General features: G+C 44.7%; 1 protein-coding gene and 1 long non-coding RNA gene across 2 annotated transcripts; one reads left to right on the forward strand and one right to left on the reverse strand.

Moving 5' to 3' along the window:
• Nucleotides 1-1,530: 1,530 nt before the first annotated feature.
• Nucleotides 1,531-12,084, forward strand: LOC140702802 (uncharacterized). The gene is made up of 2 exons (XR_012082067.2): nt 1,531-3,322; nt 11,468-12,084. It is a non-coding gene; the product is annotated as an uncharacterized LOC140702802 (long non-coding RNA).
• Nucleotides 12,085-13,605: 1,521 nt separating this feature from the next.
• LOC110084975 (olfactory receptor 6N1-like) lies at nt 13,606-20,140 on the reverse strand. Its single transcript, XM_078381968.1, has one exon. It carries the CDS (start codon nt 18,964-18,966, stop codon nt 17,851-17,853), a length of 1,116 nt encoding a protein of 371 aa, XP_078238094.1. The 5' UTR covers nt 18,967-20,140; the 3' UTR covers nt 13,606-17,850.
• Between the last annotated feature and the right edge of the window lie 235 nt (nt 20,141-20,375).

The raw sequence follows: 20,375 nt of genomic DNA on the forward strand, positions 1-20,375 counted from the left end.
GAGGGGCAGGATCCGTTCCCCATCATCCCAGAGTGCAGGCGACACAACTGTGGGCTCAATTTACAGGAAGCCAGATTTCGGATGAATATCAGGAAAAAATTCCTAACTGTTAGAGTAGTACGACAACGGGACCAAGGAGCTCAAGAGGTGTAATTCAAGAGAAATTTAGACAACCACCTGCAGATATCCTTTGATTTGTATTCTTGCACTGAGGAGGGGGTTGGTCTTGATGGACCCCTTCCAACTTCATGGTTCTATACTTCACAGCTTGCTCCAGAATTGGCATGGCTGAATCCAAAGTATTTTTTCAATGATCACACACAACGGAAAATCCAATGTGAATCAGCCCATTCACTTTCCCTTCTAAATCTGGAAGGGGCGTCCACTTTTTCCTAATCCCAGCAATTCAAATGGTGTTTTGCCTGTGTAATTGCCCCCCTTCTATAAAAGAACTGGGGGAGGCATGAATTTGGGTGGTATCCTGGTGACCTAGTTAGTTGAGGAACACCTACCTCTACAATTTTTCTCCCTAGTCACCTTGAAGTATTTTTTTTTCTTTTATTTCTTAGGTGAAGGTAAAGGTAAAGGTTCCCCTTGACAATTTTTGTCCAGTCGTGTTCGACTCTAGGGGGCGGTGCTCATCCCCATTTCCAAGCCATAGAGCCAGCGTTTTGTCTGAAGACAATCTTCCGTGGTCACATGGCCAGTGCGACTTAGACACGGAACGCTGTTTACCTTCCCACCGAAGTGGTCCCTATTTATCTACTTGCATTTGCATGCTTTTGAACCACTAGGTTGGCGGGAGCTGGGACAAGCGACGGGAGCTCACTCCGTTGCGTGGATTCGATCTTACGACTGCTTGGTCTTCTGACCCTGCAGCACAGGCTTCTGCGGTTTAGCCGCAGTGCCACCACGTCCCTTTTTTATTTCTTAAAATATAAAATTTCTAACACTCTTTAGATATAAAATTGAAATAACTCCAACAAACTCTAGAAAATGACAGTGTTTCCATGGTATGCATGTATGTTTGCATGTTATGGAGAACTTTGGATAACTGCCTTGCAACCTTTTAAGTGGCCCCAGTGGTTTAATAGCAGACCATAAAAGGAGAGAGAAGACAGGCAGGAGGGCAGTGTCAAAGGAAAGGCGGCTGTGAGTGTGTAGATCAAACTACACTGGACCAAGGGACCAGTGTGGACACTAGCACCAAAAGAAGCCGGGATCCTCACGTGGCGACCTATACCGAATGCAGTTGTGAAACAAGCCAATCCTGAGCCACATCACTCGGATTTGGCTTGCCAGTGTGGTGATATTGAGGCTCTAACTCAGAACAGAGTAGCCTAGTCTCACATTTTGGTCCAGAGAACGAGGTTTGGAGGTTTCTTTACCAGTTTGAGGGTTCAGGTTTGAAATCCCAGAGAATGGAGTTTTGATGGCTTGGTGATGGAGAAATTAAAATTAAAATCCAATATTTCTCTCCTCTTTCGATTTATATATATCTGCATAAAATGCATCTCTTTTGAGATATCTATCTATCTATCTATCTATCTATCTATCTATCTATCTATCTATCTATCTATCTATCTATCTATCTATCTATCTATCTATCTATCTATCTGTCTGTCTGTCTGTCTGTCTGTCTGTCTGTCTGTCTGTCTGTCTGTCTGTGTCTGTCTGTCTGTCTGTCTGTCTGTCTGTCCCCGTCCGTCCGTCCCCGTCCGTCCGTCCGTCCGTCCATCATCTATCTATCTATCTATCTATCTATCTATCTATCTATCTATCTATCTATCTATCTATCTATCTATCTATCTATCTATCTATCTATCTATCTATCTATCTATCTATCTATCTATCTATCTATCTATCTATCTATCTATCTATCTATCTATCTCAAAAGAGATGCATTTAATGCAGAATAGAATATTGCATACTCTCTGTAGTGATGGATCTCTAAACATAATGAGGATTTGAGAGGCTGAGAGTAAGAATGCTTTATACCTAAGTACCCATGAGTTTTTCCTTGACAGAAGGGCACGAGGACATTAAGATACGGTTATAGAATCACAGAGGCCCGAAAGTACAGTTTATGTATAACTGGTAGGAGACAGCATTCTGACAACTTTACTGAATGGAGAGGGGGAAAAATGTAGAAAAAGAATGGGATGAGAGAGGTCATGGCAGGGGGACCCACAAAGAAAAGGCCTGTGAATTTGTGAAGGGGGTTGATACATTAAGAAAATTAGGGAGTCATTTGTATGTAGATACATTATGTAGATAGGCTGAATTCTGATTTATGCTCTTACAATTTTCTGTTTGAATGCCCGCGAAATGTAGGGTCAGGGAACTGGATGAGACCCAGTCTTTTCAGTCAATTAAAGGAACCTTCTATGCTATTAAAAACCAACTGAGCTGGTCTCAGTGCATTGGTTTTTAATACCATTGAAGGTTCCTTTAATTGACTAAAGACATCCAACCCAAGAATTTTCCCTACCCTGACAACGCTAGATTTCGAGGTGTGTTTTCTTGGTTTCAAGATCTGCCATTTTAATATGTTTAGAAGCACCCTTCTCTTTTTGCAGATTGTCAAGCTGCTGCTGCTGCTGAAATTCACGCTGGCCTTTAAACCTCTGGGTTCTCTGCCTCACACACCCCATTTTGTGGTTGTTGCTCAAGCGTTCCTCCTCTTAAATACAAATATTTCCTAAATTAATCTGAGAGCATGTGCCATTTGCCAGCCCCACCATCTTCTAGAGGAGGTGTGTGTGTGTTCCTCTTTGTCCTGATTCGTCTCGCCTGCGATCAGAGATGAGACATTTTCTGGGTCTGCAATGCTCAGAATACCTCTATGCTTCTTTGGAACCATGGGGCATTTGAAGAGTTGCAGTCCAGCCTTCTCTGCTTGACATGTCTCAAAATCCTGATGCAGCCTTAGCAAGTGGAAAGATCTGATCAATCTCTTTGGGGGTGGGGGGTAGCGGTGTGTGTGTGGGAAGGCCAGGAGCTCTCTGCAAAGGCTACAGCTTTTCAGGAAAACAGGCAGGCAGTAAATCTTTCTCTGAGCTGGTTGGCTGGATTTAGCTTGCGTTAATCCTTCTGCTCAGCCCTCATATCTTTTCGGTGTGTCATTGTCCCTAAGCTTCAGGGAAGAAACCGAGGGGACCCCACCGGCAATGAGCTGATCCCCTGAGGCACCTTTCCTTTGAACTGCGGAAGTGTGGAAAGAGGACCCCCCCTGACAGAGCTGTGGACCCACCAGCAGGAAAGCTGGACGGGCTTTTCCCATTCAACAGTTACCTGTTCAGGCCTTCCTGCAGCCCATCTGGTAAGTGAACGAATGGCTTAGGTGGGAAAGACCAGGGCTTGGGCAGGCAGATGGATGGCGAAGCAGGATCCAGCCCCATGTTGTGAGACATCCAGCCTCATCGCCATAAATCATCCTGCTGTGAAAAGCCATCGCCTGGCTGGTTGGATTCAAAAAAAGTTCCTTGTAGAGCCACCCTGGGGGAAATTAAAAAGCTATTTGGAAACTTCAGCCGGTGGTTTAGAAAGCAGCGGCGTGGTTGTTAATTAGAGTTTTCAGCATTGATTGCAGTTACCCAAAATTCTTGGAAGATGTCACCTGTCTTCCAGTTGGTTTTGTTTTAAAGGAGCAGCATTGACCTCTTAAGGCCTCGGTGGCTTTGAGGCCAACGGAGAGGGCACGGCTCAACGGCAGAGCTTCTCCTTTGCATGTCGAAGGTCACACAGGTTCAATCTTTGCCATTTCCAGTGAGAAAGATTATGTGCCGGGTGGTGGGAAATGTTTCTGCCTGTTTCCAAGATCTTGGAGAGTGGCCACCGGTCAGAGGTGTCCCATCTATGAAATGCACCCTCTTTTTCAGCATGACTGAAGGGATGAAAAGCACATCTTTTAAAACTGGCATATAGTGTCTAACCGGCCTGGCAGTGGTGTTTTTAATGCCACCCTTTGTAAATTTAAATGGCTTTTGAGGTATAGGCTTCAATTTAATGGTTTTACAGTAGGGCTGCTTGACATGATTGTCTGATTTTTAGCTACGCGTGTTTTTTTTCCCATCCACATTTATTCTTGTAACAAGTTTGTAAGTTCCCTTGAGTGACTGTCTTTTAGTGCAGTGGTCCCCAACCTTGGGCCTCCAGATGTTCTTGGACTACAACTCCCAGAAATCCTGGCCAGCAGAGGTGGTGGTGAAGGCTTCTGGGAGTTGTAGTCCAGGAACATCTGGAGGCCCAAGTTTGGGGACCACTGTTTTAGTGGAAAGGCAGGGTATAAATGTCACAACGATGACAGCAACAACAATTTTCATTATCTTAATGAACGAACGAACGAACGAACGAACGAACAAACAAACAAACAAATAAACAAATAAATAAACAAATAAATAAAATGTTCCAAATTTTTGGTTGCCAGTTTAAAACAATGGTTGCTAATTTACTTTCTGACATTAAAAAAAATTAAATCACTGATTTTGCAAACATGTCATTCCACCTGCAGATTTTTAGGACTTGATTTATAAAGTTTAGGCTTGACCAATTCTGCGAAATAAGAAGTACAACAGCAACAATCCAGGACTAGGTGGACAAAGATTCTCTACAACATAGCAGGCAAGGTACTACAAGGCCCATGGTGCAGTGGTTAAACTGTAGCATTGCAGCCAACACTCTGCTTATGAGCTGAGTTTTATCCTGATGTTTGTCCGGGTAGCCGGCCAAGGTTGACACAGTCTTCCATCCTTCTAAGACTGAGTACCCAGCTAGGTGAGATGGCATGTGTCGCCTGCATAATTGTAAATCGGCCAGGTAGTGCTTTTAAGCACTTTGGGATAATATATAAACAGCACACCTTGATGGAAAGATTGTAAATTGACTGTAAAAAAAATCATCTTTGTCCTCGTCCCAGATTCAATTTCTGCCATCTCCAGGGACACAAATCTTGGGCTGTCCAGATATTTTCCACCTCCCAGAAGCCTCAAATGGGATGATTAATTGTGTGAGTCCGTAAGTAGAGGTGTGCCTATTTGTGTTTTGGGACTACAACTCCCAAAATTCCCCAGGCTGCCTAGCTGCAGTTCAAAAATAAGAATTTTCCACATGTCTAGTCCAAAAAGTAGAGGATGGGATTTGCTAGTGTCACAGCAATGGTAATGCTATTCCAGGTTTTGGACCCCACATTCAAGGAGCCACCCAAGGCACATACCTGTTTTGAGGACAGGATTCAGGATCTTGGATAGCTCTCATTGAAAGTTCAGACTAAAACCCAAAGTGGACTTTTCCCATGTTTTTCTCCCCGCCCCTGTGACATGGGAGTCCAAAACACTGGGAGGACCAAAGAGGAAAGATCAGGTAGCAAGAAAATGTCCTTCTCTGCTTGAGATGTCCAGATCTTTGTTGCCTCCATCAGAAGACACTTCTGGTCCAGGTAGACTCAAAGCCTGACTTACAAGCCACCTACCTGGCTGTTTTCTGTTCCAAAAGTGTCCCATGGAGAGCCAGAGTTTTCTGATTGCAATTCACATGAGCAGCACCCACATAAGAGAGAGGGGCGATGGGAGTTGTTGTCTGAGAATGTTTCCTGAGCCACACGGACACATTCCTGCATTTGGTAGCATGCAACGTCTCTGATTTATTTATTTACCCGCTTGGTAAATTTATACCCCTTCCTTTAACCAAAAAATCCTCCCAGAGCAGCTTACAAAATAGGTGATCTATCACAGCCTCAGGCTTACAATCTAAAATTGAAGACATGACACGCAAGGAATAAGGAATGTGGAAGCGGGAAGGAAGCAAAGAGTTGAGAGCCGGCGTCTTATAGGGCCCGAAGCATAGCAACGCCGTTCTAATAAAGGAGCACAGGCTGCATTTCTGTCACACACATTAATGGTCTTCATGGCAGAGTGCTCATTTAGGCATCACCCTTCCTGCCACCCTGAACCAGGGAAACGTGTCACAACCCCCCCCCCCAAAAAGGAGGAGGACAAAGCTGGAAATAATTATTCTCATTTAAATGTAAATGAAAGATCACTCACCGTGGTGGTTGAGATATTTTGGAGCAGGTGGCCTGCATACCTCTTGGTTTAGTTGCCCATTTCCTGACGGTGGACGAGAAGCCCGGCTTCTCTTCCTTTCTAGGGCCTTTAGCACCTCGATAGGAAAGGGCCAGGAGCCTGTGGTTCAGGTGTTGCTGGGCTACCTTTTCCATCATCCTTGCTCATTGCCCACGCTGATTGGGGCTGATGTGAGCTGGAATCCAAAACATCGAGAGGGGCAGACAGGTTTTCCATTGAGAAAACAAAAGGTGCATTCAAACAATATGGGGGACATAGGGCTCCCCTTTGTTCAGTGTGTGGGTGTGGGTGTCGCTGAAGGGCTGCTTCTGCTATGCAAGACTAATTTTTTTTTTAATGCTGAGGTCACTGTTTTGGACTGTGCTTAAGGTGCTGTCTGAATGGTTCTGATGCCAGTGGGGCACTGAATTATTCTAAGCTTTGCAGGAATGATCCACATGGGGTAAAGAGGTCCAGGGTCTTGGGGGGGGGAGGTCCTTAGCATTCAGACACAAAACCAGAGAAGAATCATCACCTTGCCAATACTGGAGCCACCAGTCCCCACTGTTTAGAGCCATGGTTACCAACCTTGGGTAAACCCAGGTGTTCTTGGACTGCAACTCCCAGAAACCCTGGCCAGCACAGATGGTGGTGAAGGCTTCTGGGAGTTGCAGTCCAAGAACACCTGGGTTAATCAAGGTTGGGACCCACTGGTTTAGAGGATAGTTGAGTGTTTCTCTAGGGTTGTCATCCAGACCTTCTTTCTCTGCCATGCATTACTGTTAGAATGAGAAAGAAGTTTTAAAAAGTGGGTGATCCTTGAACGCTATCCAATGTCAAGGGTGTGGGAATATCTATTCTACTAAAAATGTCACAGACATAAGCTAGCTTTTGACTCCGTCCAGGGCATCACGTGGTTGAGCATCATAGGGCTGTGGAAGGTACGGAAAAACCCTAAACATTCAAGAAATCATGCGTGCACCAGGTTCCTTTATAACAAGCAAGTTTCAAAACAGGAGCTGCAGACTCGGATTTGGGTTTCAGCTTCTGCCTCTTGTGGGGTGGATTGCAATGTCTCTAGCAAACCTGTTCGCCAAAAGGTTGCCAGATGTTCAACATCCCCCCCCCTCTTGCCACGTCACCCTGTATCGAAACACAGGATTCCTTTTTGACTGGGAATACGTAGAGACAGAAATGGGGCAAGCCCCATATCCAAGAAGTTGGGTAAAAATTTGGTCTCCATGCTAGGTGAGTTCACAGCTGCTAAGTTAAGCTATTGGCTGGAAAAACATGTTATCCTTGGTTTCTGGTCTGTTTGGATGATGTTTGGAAGTCCGCGTTTGTTTGTAAATGGTGTTCTGGTCAGCTGTTTAAGGTATCTCACACATCAAACAACAACAACATCAACAACAACAAAAGACTGAGATATGATAGCACTTTCCAAATACTTGAAAGGTAGTCCTATAGAGGAGGGGCAGGATCTGTTCTCAGTCATTCCAGAGTGTAAAGATTGGCTCAAGCTACAGGAAACCAGATTTAGGCTGAATACCAGAAAAAAAAACTTCTTAACTGTTAGAACAGTACGACAATAGAACCAATGACTGCAGGAGGTGGTAAAATGTTCTAACACTGGAGGCATTCAAGAGAAGATCAGACCACTATCTGTCAGATATACTTTGATTTAGATTCCTGAACTAAGACGTTGGGGCTGGACCTGATGGCCCTTCCAACTCAATTCTTCCATGATTCTGTGAACAGCCCAGTTGATGCCTGTACACAATCTAAAGGCAAAAGGATACCTTCTACTCAAAATTGCAGACATAAGCTATGAGAGTGATAAGAACGAGAGACAGATGCCTCCATACTCAGTATGCTAAATTCTGGGTCCCTCTTGCCCAGTGTTTTACAGCACTGACTGAGAGCAGCTCTCTGAAATTTTCCGGGGAGGGCTGTTTCCCATTTCAACGAGGAGAGGTTGGGGATTGAACTTGGAAACGTTTGCATCGAAAGAAGGTGGTCTAATGACTGAACTGTACTCCTACACACCTATTAGGAAACACTGCAGTATATATGTGTCTGGTGGGCGTTTCATTTGAACTATCCGGATTGTATCGGCATATCATTGGGTGGAGCCGAATGATAGATGATGCCATGGAAAGATGAAGTGTCAATACCTGAAATAAATAAGCACACATTCCTTTGTTTTCTTTTGCCATGTGAATGCACACGAGGCCCATTAGATAACTTAAGCTGGGCTACTAGTTATAAATCGACGCGGGACACAAACAAGACTCTCCATGATCCTGCAGATCTGCTTAGGCGCTGTATCCCATCAGCCACAGCCCGCATGGCCACTGGTTAAGGATGATGGAAGTTATAACCCATTACCATCTGGAGAGCCACAGGGCACCCAACGTCTGTCATAGTAATCCATCCACTAGGATTTTTTTCTTTTTAAAAAATGCTTTGGTTTAGGTCTTCTTGGGAATTTCTGAACTCCACAGAGTTCTGGGTAAGCTATTGATAAGGTTAGCAAAATAATTTTATATGAAGATTTTGAGAGTTCCTGAAAACAATTCTTGATTGTTGATGATGTTCTGAGTCTTGTCATGCTGAGATGGCTCCTTCTGCACCAGTTAGGTTTCCTGGATCTCCCCTGCCCCCCAAGGATACCCCAAAGTATCACTTTTCCACCCACCCTCCATTTTAGGTAGTACAAAGAAGTTCCAAATTCTGCACTGCTCAATGCCCGTTCCAAGAATTCTATGCAGGGGAGATTCCTGCCATTTTGTGCAGGAATTATAATACTTCTGCACACTTCGATGCTTCTTCCAGGAAAATCACCGCTGCCACCACCACCACCAGGCATTTGTGAAATCCTGTAAGATACCCCAGGATGATGTCTTTTGAGAAAAAAAATACACACAATCCTCTCACATAGAAAAATCTCTCTGCACAGAGAAAGCATTCCCTACCCCTTGGTTTCTTACCAATTGGAACAGGCTGAAAGATTCTTACGTATCTCTCTTTTATCTTCTCAATCCACAAAGAAGGATGTAGAGAAACACTATAAAATCAAGACCGAGAGTTTCTCTAGAAGGGATCAGTTTCATGGACAGAGTAATGTGTGAAACTTCTCTGCTAAAAAAAAAACATCTTTAGGAAGATTCATAGACTGGAAATTTGAAAAACAGGATTGGGCAAAGTTTGTCTGATGCGATGCATTTAAATCCCTGCAGCGTTTGGAAAGGAGTTCAATGTTCTCTCAGATAATGAAAACAGAGGTCCTCCCCCTAAAACAGATGTTTTTCTGCTTCTGGAAGCTTAAAACAGCACAGTATTTTTTTTTCAAAAAAATATCCAGCAGATAGAAGGAACTTCAATGGAAAAATCAAAACTGGAAGTGGTTCTGAAATTTTAAAAACTTCTAGAAACTTTTTTTTAAAATCCTGGTGGAAGCTTTTGATGCTGGTGTTCTAATGTTGGCCTTCAGGACCATCCAGGTTGCTCATGTCCTTGTTATAAAGGGTGGTCAGCTCATTAGTGTTAGGAAGCTCATCGGGGTCTTAAAGAGAAATGGCTTTTATTCAGGTTTATTCGCCCATAATAAACCTGGGACGTGGTGGCGCTGCGGGTTAAACCTCAAAAGCCTCTGGGCTGCAAGGTCAGAAGAGCAGCACTCATAAGATCGAATCCACACAACGGAGGGAGCTCCCATTGCTTGTCCCAGCTCCTGCCAACCTAGAAGTTCAAAAGCATGTAAAAATGCAAGTCGATAAATAGGTACCACCTCGATGGGAAGAGGACAGCGTTCCTCGTCTAGTCGCGCTGGCCATGTGACCACAGAAATTGTCTTTGGACAAACACTGGCTCTGTGGCTTGGAGACAGGGATGAGCACCGCACCCTAGAGTTGGACACAACTGGACAATTGTCAAGGGGAACCTTTACCTTTACCTATTCACCCATCACCCCAATGGGAGGTGGGGGCAGGGGGCAAAGGCTCAAGAGAGAGTTCACTGCATATAAACCAATATGATAGGAAAAACCAATGAAGTGAGCAAGTAGAATCAGGATGATTTATTGGTAGGAATATTAGACTAAAATTTGGAAGATGTGAGTTTAAATTCTTACTAAGCCATGAGTTCAGGATAGCGACACTCCCTCAGCCTGTCCTACCTCACAAGGTGGTCATGAGGACAAAGCAAGGAGGAGAAGAACTGTATACATCCCTTTGATGTCCTTGGAGGAAAAGAGGAATATAAATGTGAAAAAACATCATAAAATAGACAAAACTCTGCATTCTGAGCTGGAAGGAATGGGAAAAGGGGACTGAGGTGACTTTTTTAGGACTTCCTACGAGCTGAATACAGGGGTGAGGCCCATTGAATGTGACAAGGCTTGACCATCGTTGGAAATGGGATGGTGGACTTGCATTGCTTGATTTCCTGCTGCTCCATGTTTTGAGTCACAACTTCTGTCATCCTCCAAATGGTGAATGAACGAGTGTGACTGGAAGTTGTGGCTTAAAAGAGTGGCTCCCAAGGGCATCAGAATCAATGGACTGGCTGTGCTAGCCGGGATTTCTGGGAGTTGTCATCCAAGAACATCTCAAGGCCCAAGGCTGGGAACCTCTAGCAAGGGATTGGACTCAATGGCCTTATCGGCTCCTTCCAGCTTCATGATTCTATAAAAATATTTGGAGGATACAAGGTTGGCCAATCTCGGCTCAGGAAATCCTTGGGCCCAATCCAGCCAACAACTTTTCTTATGGTTCTTCTGGGTTTTTCGGGCTCTTTGGCCGTGTTCTGAAGGTTGTTCTTCCTAACGTTCCGCCACTCTCTGTGGCCAGCATCTTCAGAGGACTGGAGTCACAACTCTGTGCTGTGGTGCAGTTTGTTTGGGAGTTGAGTATTTATAGCTGTGAGATCAGCTTTTGTCCTTTTCAGGAGATGGGTGATTATTGTGTCTTGTTGTGGGTGTCTTGTTGTGATAAGGAGGAGAGATTATCTGCCATTGTGATTGATGGGCGTCATTAGCTGGTCTTTTGTGTGTAGTGATCCCGGATCCTTGTGGCTGGGTAGAGTTCGTTCACCTTTTGCACGCTGTATTTTTCAGAGCTGGGAGCCAAGTTTTGTTGAGTTTCAAACTTTCCTCTTTTTTGTTGAAGTTCTGTTGATGTTTATGGATTTCAATGGCTTCCCTGTGCAGTCTAACATAATGATTGCTGGTGTTGTCTAGTATTTCAGTATTTTGAAATAGAATTAGACTGGTGAAATGTTAGGAAGAACAACCTTCAGTACAAGGCCAAAGAGCTCGAAAAACCCACAATAATCATTAGATTCCGGCCGTGAAAGCCTTCGCAAATACTTTTCTTATGTTTCCCTTCTCCCTTCCCTTTTGCCAGCCATGTCCCGGGAGCAGATTGAGTCGATGGTCAAGACGGTGGAGACGCTGCTTGCTGAGACGGAGCAGCTCAAGAATCGCTGCCGGCGGCAGAACCACGAGGTCATGTTGGTCCTGGAGGAGCTGCAGCACGAGAACCAGGAACTGGTCCAGAACTACGAGCAGGTCAAGCAAGAGATGGAGGTTGTGCAGAAGTCCTTGAATCAACTGATGGATGTCAAGATAGCTTTCGAGGCGCGCGAGAGACAAGCCCGCAAACTCAGCAAACAGCTTTGAAGGTGCTGAAAAGCCTTCCCGTTCAGACTACCCTGGTTAAGGAAACCCTTGTTCTCCTATGGGTGGGATGTTCTATTGTGGCCATATTTGTTGTTGTTGTTCACATTGAGGATGCTGCAATGATCCTGGGGGGCCCACTTACATCCAGATATTTCTAGTGGCCATTTCCTTTTACAAATGTGGGTCGTAGACTTCTGTGGAACAACTGTGGTCCATTCATCTATACCCCCGCCCAGGTGTCCTGAGTTTCATGTTGCTGGGTTTGGATTATTTTTCCTGCTCCATGACCTTCTGGAACCACGAAAGCTTCCATCAATAAAACTGAAAGAGAATAGCTTGTCATTTCCAGATTCTTTTTTATACTTCATGGTTCTATAAACATATTTCTTTTTGGTTGTTGTGGGTTTTTCGGGCTCTTTGGTCCGAAAACCGTCAGATCCTGGCCGTGAAAGCCTTCGAGAATACATTTTTCTTTTTCCTTTGCTAAAATAAAGTGTGTATATGGGTAGAGCCCATTGGGTGAACCGTGCCCTTCTAAAGCATGACTCTGTTTCTTCCTAACCCTCTGCAAATGTTGGGGTGATCTTCGGGGAGGGGGTTCTGGGGTCTCCCGATTCCCAAACCTGCCTTAGCTGGGAAGACAAGCAGGAAGCCATTTTGTATTGTGTCATCTCTTCCCATTACTCTTATGATTGCAGAGGCCTTGATGAACACCCATTTAATCTTGACTCATCTGCAACTAGTTGCTGATCTCTTTCCCCCCCATCTGATTTCCTTGCAGCTTGTTTAACTGTCATCAGCGTTGGCTTTTTTTTATATGTCTTCTCCCACCGGAGAGAGTTCATCAATGACTCTTTTCACAGGTCTTTGCTCGGTCAGGTTGGCAGCCATTAACCTATGGTTCATAGGCTTCACGCTGAGATCATAATTGCTTTTGATGTAGACACGGCAGCCTGGTCTTTGATCACTCCCTGGTCATATCGGTTGCCTCCGCGATCCTGCTTCCCGTATTCCATTGCACCTGATGTATGGACATCGAGACCCGGCCTTGGGTCAAGGCTGGATGATTTAGTTGCCTTAGCAACATGTGGCTTCTTGCAGGGCAGTAATAATTGTCATGAGATCAGCGAGGCTGAGGCCCAGAAATATCCCAGTTGATTCTATACAGTGGTGCCTCGCAAAGCGACGTTAATCGGTGCAGCAAAAATCACTGCGAAGCAATTTCGTCGCTATGCGATTTAAAAAAGCCCGTAGGAATGCATTGAAGCCCCTTCAATGCGTTCCTATGGGCTTGAAACTGACCTTTAAGCGAAGATCCTCCATATGGTGGCCATTTTCGCTGCCCGGTAAGCGAGGAATCCGTGCGAAAACACAGCGGGTGGCCATTTTTTTTACCCGGCGGCTATTTTGGAACCACTGATCAGCTGTTAAAAAATTGTCGCTTTGTGATGATCGGTAAGTGAAACAGGGAACCGATCATCGCAAAGTGAAAAAAACACCATTCAGACCATTGCACTGCGATCGCAAAAGCGAACGCAAAATCTTCATCGCTATGCGATTTCGTTGTTAAACGGAGCACCCATTAAGCGAGGCACCACTGTAATGGGTAAATGCTTGGGAAGATACCCCTGCCTCCTTCTGAGTACTCTCTACCTCAGCCACTGAATGTTACCTGCTCACAGCCATGGCATATGATCGCTGCTTGGCCATCTGCAACCCACTCCGCTACCCAGCCATTATGACAACCAAGATGTGCATCAAGTTAGCTGTCAGCTTTTCTTTCGGAGGTGCCCTGGGACTGTGCTGCTTGCCCAAGGCCACCCGGGCTGGCTCTTCTTCCAGGAGACACCGTGGGGGGGGGGGAAATCGGACTTCTGACCTCTGACTCTGCAGCCACATACCTAAATCACTGAGCTATCCAGCCCCCATACATTGTGTACCCCAGAAATATTTAGAAGCTTGGCATAGACATTTTTAAGCATGTGTAAATGGGTTTTCCCTCCCCTCAATATATGTGGAGCATCATTCCAAACCCACGTTTTGTTTAAGCATGTCTGAAATAAAATTTCTGTGAAGTTCATGTCTTGTTCAAGGCTTAGACTGGTTGTGGAAATACATGGGGGGGGGCGCAGGTCATCTAGGACCTTCTAGTTGCCTTGAAAACGTAACTTCCATCAGCCCAAAACAACTTTAGTAATGGGAAGAAATATGCATTCTGGTCTAAAACCTCCTGAGGGCATCAGATTGACTAATCGATCTGTCCTTCTCTCCTTCTGTCCGTCTGGCCTAACCTAAGGGCTCCATTTACATCCAGATATTTCCTGTTCTATTTGTCTGTCTTACCTTATCTAATCTAACAAGCTACCCATGTAGTAATCCTGCCTTTGTCCCAATGCAAGGATCCAAGGCGGCTTACGAAATGTTTAAAAGACAAGACACTACTCGTACTTTTAAAAATGCAGCAAAGGCTAATATTAAAATACGAGTAAGTAAAGGTAAAGGTAAAGGTTCCCCTTGACATTTTCTTGTCCAGTCATGTTCGACTCTAGGGGGCAGTGCTCATCCCCGTTTCCAAGCCATAGAGCCAGCGTTTGTCCGAAGACAATCTTCCGTGGTCACATGGCCAGTGCGACTTAGACACGGAATGCTGTTACCTTCCCACCGAGGTGGTACCTATTTATCTACTTGCATTTGCATGCTTTTGAACCACTAGGTTGGCAGGAGCTGGGACAAGTGACAGGACCTCCGTTGCGTGGATTCGATCTTACGACTGCTTGGTCTTCTGACCCTGCAGCACAGGCTTCTGCAGTTTAGCCTGCAGCGCCACCACGTCCCTCCCAAAATACGAGTAAACGGGTTATAAACTGAAAGCATTTAAAAGCACATCAGAAAGAAAAGTAAAAATAAGATTACACAATGTCTCCCTTTAAAAGCCACTTCCTTACCAAAAGCATGTCTGAACAGAAAGGCCTTTGCTGTTCTCGGAAGGAGAACTTTCAGGGGTGTAGAACCATTTCCGGTGGAAGGGGCTTCCACAGCTTCAAGTAGTCACCCAAAAGTTGTTTCTAGGGTTGTCAGCTAACAATCTATATGATGGCGTTGAGACTGAGAGAAGGGCCTATGCCTGGATGAAGCTATTATTAGACAGGGAGCCGAAATGGACAAAGTGTTCAGGATTAGGAACCGCATGGTGGTACCCATCAGGACCATGGACAGAGGGCAGGGGAAATGGGTGCAGAACACATCTATTGAGGCAGATATTGAAAAGTGAGCGGCTGCTTATACAGTGGTGCCTCGCTAGACAGTTACCCCGCATGACAGTTTTTTCGCTAGACATTGGCTTTTTGCGATCGCTATAGCGATTCGCCAAACAGTGATTCCTATGGGGGAATTTTGCTGTACAATGTTTTGTCCCTGCTTCGCAAACTGATTTTCGCTAGACGACGATTTTGACAGCTCCCTCTGCAATCGCAAACAGGTGTTTTCGGGACCTAAGCTTCGCAAGACAGCGATTTAAACAGCTGATCGGCGGTTCGCAAAGTGGCTTTCCTATGGCCGATCTTCACGATTCTTCCCCACTGGAATGCATTAAACAGGTTTCAATGCATTCCAATGGGGAAATGCTTTTTGCTAGACAATGATTTCGCTAAACAGCGATTTCAGTGGAACGGATTATCATCATCTAGCGAGGCACCACTGTATAAGTCTTTGCTGTTGGGCTGGTTTTGCACACGTACCTCTTCAGCTCAAAAAAGTCTATGCCAGAGAAGCAGACGTTTCGGGCCTCGCCCCTGGGGCTGTGGGACGATTATGAGGCCTTGAGCACACAGGGTCCAAACCCTTAAAGGGGCTGTTGAATCTCCGGGGACGTTAGACACGGATTGGATCCTTTATTCGAGGATGGCTCCACAAGGTTGGCCCTGGGAACATCAAACGTCGAAGGCAGACACAATTTTACTTCATTTTGAGTGAAGAAATTTCTCCGACCGTTTCACAGGAGATGCAGGACTGGCGTCCCCACACAGATTCCACAGCTAAGGATGGTGATGGAAACTAGGTGAGTGGCCTTTAAGGGGGAGCTGGACAAGCGGAGGGAAGAGAAGAGGGCTGTCGGACGGGCTAGTTAAATGGAGCTTCAGCATACAAAGGCAGTCTATACTGGAGAGTGCAGATTGGCAATGGCTAATTTCAAGTGTTGTTTGGCAACTGAATATTAAATATCTTGCATGTAATTCAGGCACATCATCCTTGAGCTATGGCCTCCCCCTCTGAGCAAGAAGGGACGTGTCTCCACTACATAGATGTATCAGTTTAATAGCACTTTAAACAGTTGTAGCTCCATCCTAAAGGATCCTAAGATCTGTAATTTGGTGAGGCATTAAGAACTGTCTGCTGTAGTTCCAGAACTCAAATGCACGAAATTCTCTGTGTCTCATCTGACTCAGTTTCCAGCATTCCTCAAGATGAAGTCACAGGGTTTAAAGTGGTGTTGAACAGGTATAATCAATGCAATGCAGATGGACCCAAAGGGAAGTATCTAACTGAGCTTCTGCTGAACCCAAAGAGCAATGCTTGCACAATGGCAACAGCTGTGCAATGGGGCCCAATCCTGTGTTACTACCCAGTGAGACATTCCTCTCTGACAAAGCTCAGTAATAAAACTGGCCCTTTTAGTTTACAATGTCAGTAGTTTACTTTTTCTTCTTCCGCTTTGTCACTCAACAAAACATCAAGTTTGTGTAATTTTAGAGTCCAATCTTGCACACGTTACTCAAAAGTAAGTGTGACTGATTTAAATGAGGCTTACTCCCAGGTAAGCGGGCATAGAATTGTAACCTCTACAGCTAAGGTATATTTTCCGCATGGCGATTCAACGATTAAAACCAGATGTTTATGGACCGCCTTTTGATTCTTAATTTAGCGGTATCAATAAGTTGTGGGTTTGCACCACCTCTCGCACGCAGCCACAACAGTATGGGATTGTTACGAGAGAATAGCATCTACTTCAGTATTTAATTGGCATTTTGCTCAATGGTGAAATGAATACATCAATCAAAGAACGATTTGCTCATTCTTGTAACTGTAGCTAAAAATAAACCTATTTTATTATGACGGGAATTCATATTATACACGGAAGATTAGAATATAATTTGACAAGCTAAATAGCTAACCAAGAATATGTATTTAGGCATACAATCCTATATATATGAGTCTGAGAACAATTGCTGTTCAGCTCTATGGCCAAGACCCTATTGAGTGTCCTTAATTTTTGAAGACTATTTCCATCAGATTTATGATTTTAATTTTTTACATTTCATTTTACTTTTCTGACTACACAAACACACACATTGGGGAGAATAATCAGACAGCAGTCCTACACCTGTTTCTTCGGAGTCTTTATGCCTTGTTTATAAGAGTCTTTGAAATAAACGGGACGTCCTCCAGAGCAGAGGTGTGTATGACTGCATCATTGCATTTCGCTACAGGAAAGTTTGCAAACAATTGGTCCTCCATATATTTTTGGGCTTCAACTCACGTAACTCTAAACCCCTCACACAGCTGGCTGGTGCCTCCGAGAGCTGAAGACCAAAACATCTGGAGGCCTGAAGGTTTCCTGTTCCTTCTTTATAGTCTAAGTACGTAGTGGCTGTTTCCAGTCTAACAGGCGAACAGTTTGGGAACAAGTTGTTTAAAGGATGCAACCCAGTCTCTCTGCACTTATTTTAAAATTTCCAAATTAAGCCACGTCAAGGAGATCTGAAATCTATGACCTATTTTGAACATGCAAAACAGCCTCTTTTCTTGTGGTTTGCACAGCTTGATGTTAAGCCAAGTAAGTGGTTTGCTGTGAACAACTAGGCAGAGTCCCCCCAACCAAAGCCAACGTCTCTGCTCCCATCCTTGGGCTTCATGTTTTCCCTATCCATGTTCAGCCTTTTGAGTCTAACAGGCTCAAAGAAAGAGCAAGGATAAGTTTGCAATGCTGAATTTTGTGCCTGATAATAGGATGTTGTGTTTGTGTGACCCCCCCCCCCAAGAATGGCACAAATGTTTCATTCTGCATGTAATGCCTTGGTGCTGTTCCCCCCCTGTTTCCCACATTAATTTTCAAGGATGTTGTATTTCTCTAGCAATTGTCCTCTGCCATGGAAACATTCTCTGTAAGGCTGTTTTGATTTCCGCATTTCGCAGGCTGTAAATAATTGGATTAAGTGAAGGGGTCAGGATGGCATAGAAGACAGCCAGAACCCTATCATAATCCAAGGAGTAACTTTTTGTCAGACGGACATACATGAATAGAATGCTTCCAAAGAAAATCAGCACCACAGTGAGGTGCGCGACACATGTAGAGAAGGCTTTCTTTCTTCCAGCCACTGTACTGATCTTCAGGATGGCTTTGATGATCAGGAGGTATGACATTAAGATCAGGAAGAAGGTGCACAGGATCTTGAAAGCGTTAACAGCGAAGTCAACCAAAACGTTGACGGAAGTGTCATTGCAGGCCAAGCTGAGCAGCGGTGGGAAGTCACAGAAGATGTGCTGGATTTTGTTGGGGCCACAGAAAGGAAGCTTTGAAACCAAGATGATTTCTACAATGGGGCCAAGTAAGCCACAGATCCAGCAGCTGGCAGCTAACTTGATACACATCTTGGTGGTCATGATGGCTGGGTAGCGGAGTGGGTTGCAGATGGCCAAGTAGCGATCATATGCCATGGCTGTGAGCAGGTAACATTCAGTGGCTCCCAAGGAATGGAAGAAATAGATCTGCAGGAGGCATCCAGTGAAAGAGATGCGCTTCTCCTCACTCAGAAGGTTGGAGAGCATTTTGGGAATAATGGTTGCGGTGTACCAGACCTCCAAGAAGGACAATACGCTGATGAAAAAGTACATGGGGGTATGGAGCTGAGGATCAAGGCGGATGACCATGAAGACCATCAGGTTGCCCAAGATGGTGAAGAGATAGATGAAGAAGAGCAAAAGGAAGAGGAAAAGACGGAAGCGCTGGGTGTTTGGGAAGCCCACGATGATGAACTCTGTCACCTTCGTTTGGTTGACGGTTCCCATGTCCTCTGAAAGTTGACCTAGATAAATATGAGACGTAGGCATATTGCACCAAGCGGGAGAATGTTGGTAGATGCTACAGGCATTTAAAAGCAAAGCAAAGGAAACAAAAACAACAGCCCAGGTCTTGTTAGGCTTGCCAATAATTCTAAAGACCTCCATGGGGGCAAGTCGGAACTATGGAGTCCAGAGGCTCCCATGTCAGGTGGCATCAGGAATCCACTCCGGGCACTGGCCTTTAAATCAGCTGTCCAAGGTCCTGAACCTAATGGGGGAAGAGGATTACAGCCCTCGAACAGCCGCTGTGAAGTTTAAGACGGCAACGCTTCCATCTGAAGGAGATCATAAGGAGACTCCTACGTGTGTTTTTCATGAGCGAAAGCTTATGAGGAATAGAAACTAGTTAGTCTTCTAGGTGCTGAATTACTATTTCTGGCTTCCCTTTTATCAGAAGACTTCAGAAGCCGGTGACCACCTTTCTCCTTCTGTTGCTTGCTGCCTCGGAGAAAGAGAGCTTCAGCCCACCAAAGCATATTTCAAGTAAAATTTATTAGCCTGTAAGGTCTAGAAAGACAGAAATTTGCCTCCGGTTCCCTGGCTCCTTGTCCTCTAAAAGCTCAATTTGTCACATGAAAGAGAGATAAGTAAAGGAAAACATTGGGGGAGGAGGGAGGAAGCTGGTCAGAGGATCCACTTTTCACACTAGGCTTATTTTCTCTTTTGGAGGTTCAGCGGGAGATGTCTACCTATTTAAGTTGCTTTTGGGTTCCCGTTTCCCCATCTTTTCAGTCAATCCAGACTTTGAGACCCTTTCGTTTGTATATCTTTTTATAAACTCGGAAAAATAAGGTTTTGAAAAAACAATGTATTCACGTGCTCTGTTGCTGTTTGTTGTATAGTTTGTTGGGCTATCCAACAAGCAGCAACAGAGCATGGACAGAGTTCCTACTCCTGTCCTCTGAAGATGCCGGCCACAGAGAATGGCGAAATGTCAGGAAGAGCAATCTTCAGAACACGAACAAAGAGCCCGAAAAACCCACAACAACTATTTGGTTAAAAAAAAAAACAGTTTGTATGAACATTTGGGAAAAGCATGCATTTCTCCAAATATCTGCATTTCTTTGGCATGCGGGCTTGTCCATGGTATGCATTTTTGCTGTGTGCTGTTTAGAATGCTTTTTAGAATGTCATGTTCACTAATGCTCACATTTAGGGGTACATTTTCCGGTAAGATAAGATGCACATTTTCTTTTTGAGCATTGTTGAAAAAATAGGCATATAGGGCTGTGGTAAACTGCAGATAACTGAAACTGTAGATACCATTTCCATGGTTACCGGGGGGGGGTGTAAACAGCCCCGTATCTCCAAAGAGATTTATGGGGGTGCAGGAAATCGGGACGAGTAAGAAAACCAGACAAACTTCTAACTGCTGAGCAGAGCCAATTGAACTCAGCCAAGTTCTGTCTAAATTTTCTTCCTCAGAGGCCAATCTCCTTATTAAGAAAGCAACACAGTCATAACCATGAGATATACTCAGAATGATTTGGCTCTGAAAGTTTGGTAGCAAACCC

The sequence above is a fragment of the Pogona vitticeps genome, chromosome 15, assembly GCF_051106095.1.
Source record: "Pogona vitticeps strain Pit_001003342236 chromosome 15, PviZW2.1, whole genome shotgun sequence".
In the NCBI taxonomy this organism is placed as follows: Eukaryota; Metazoa; Chordata; class Lepidosauria; order Squamata; family Agamidae; genus Pogona; species Pogona vitticeps.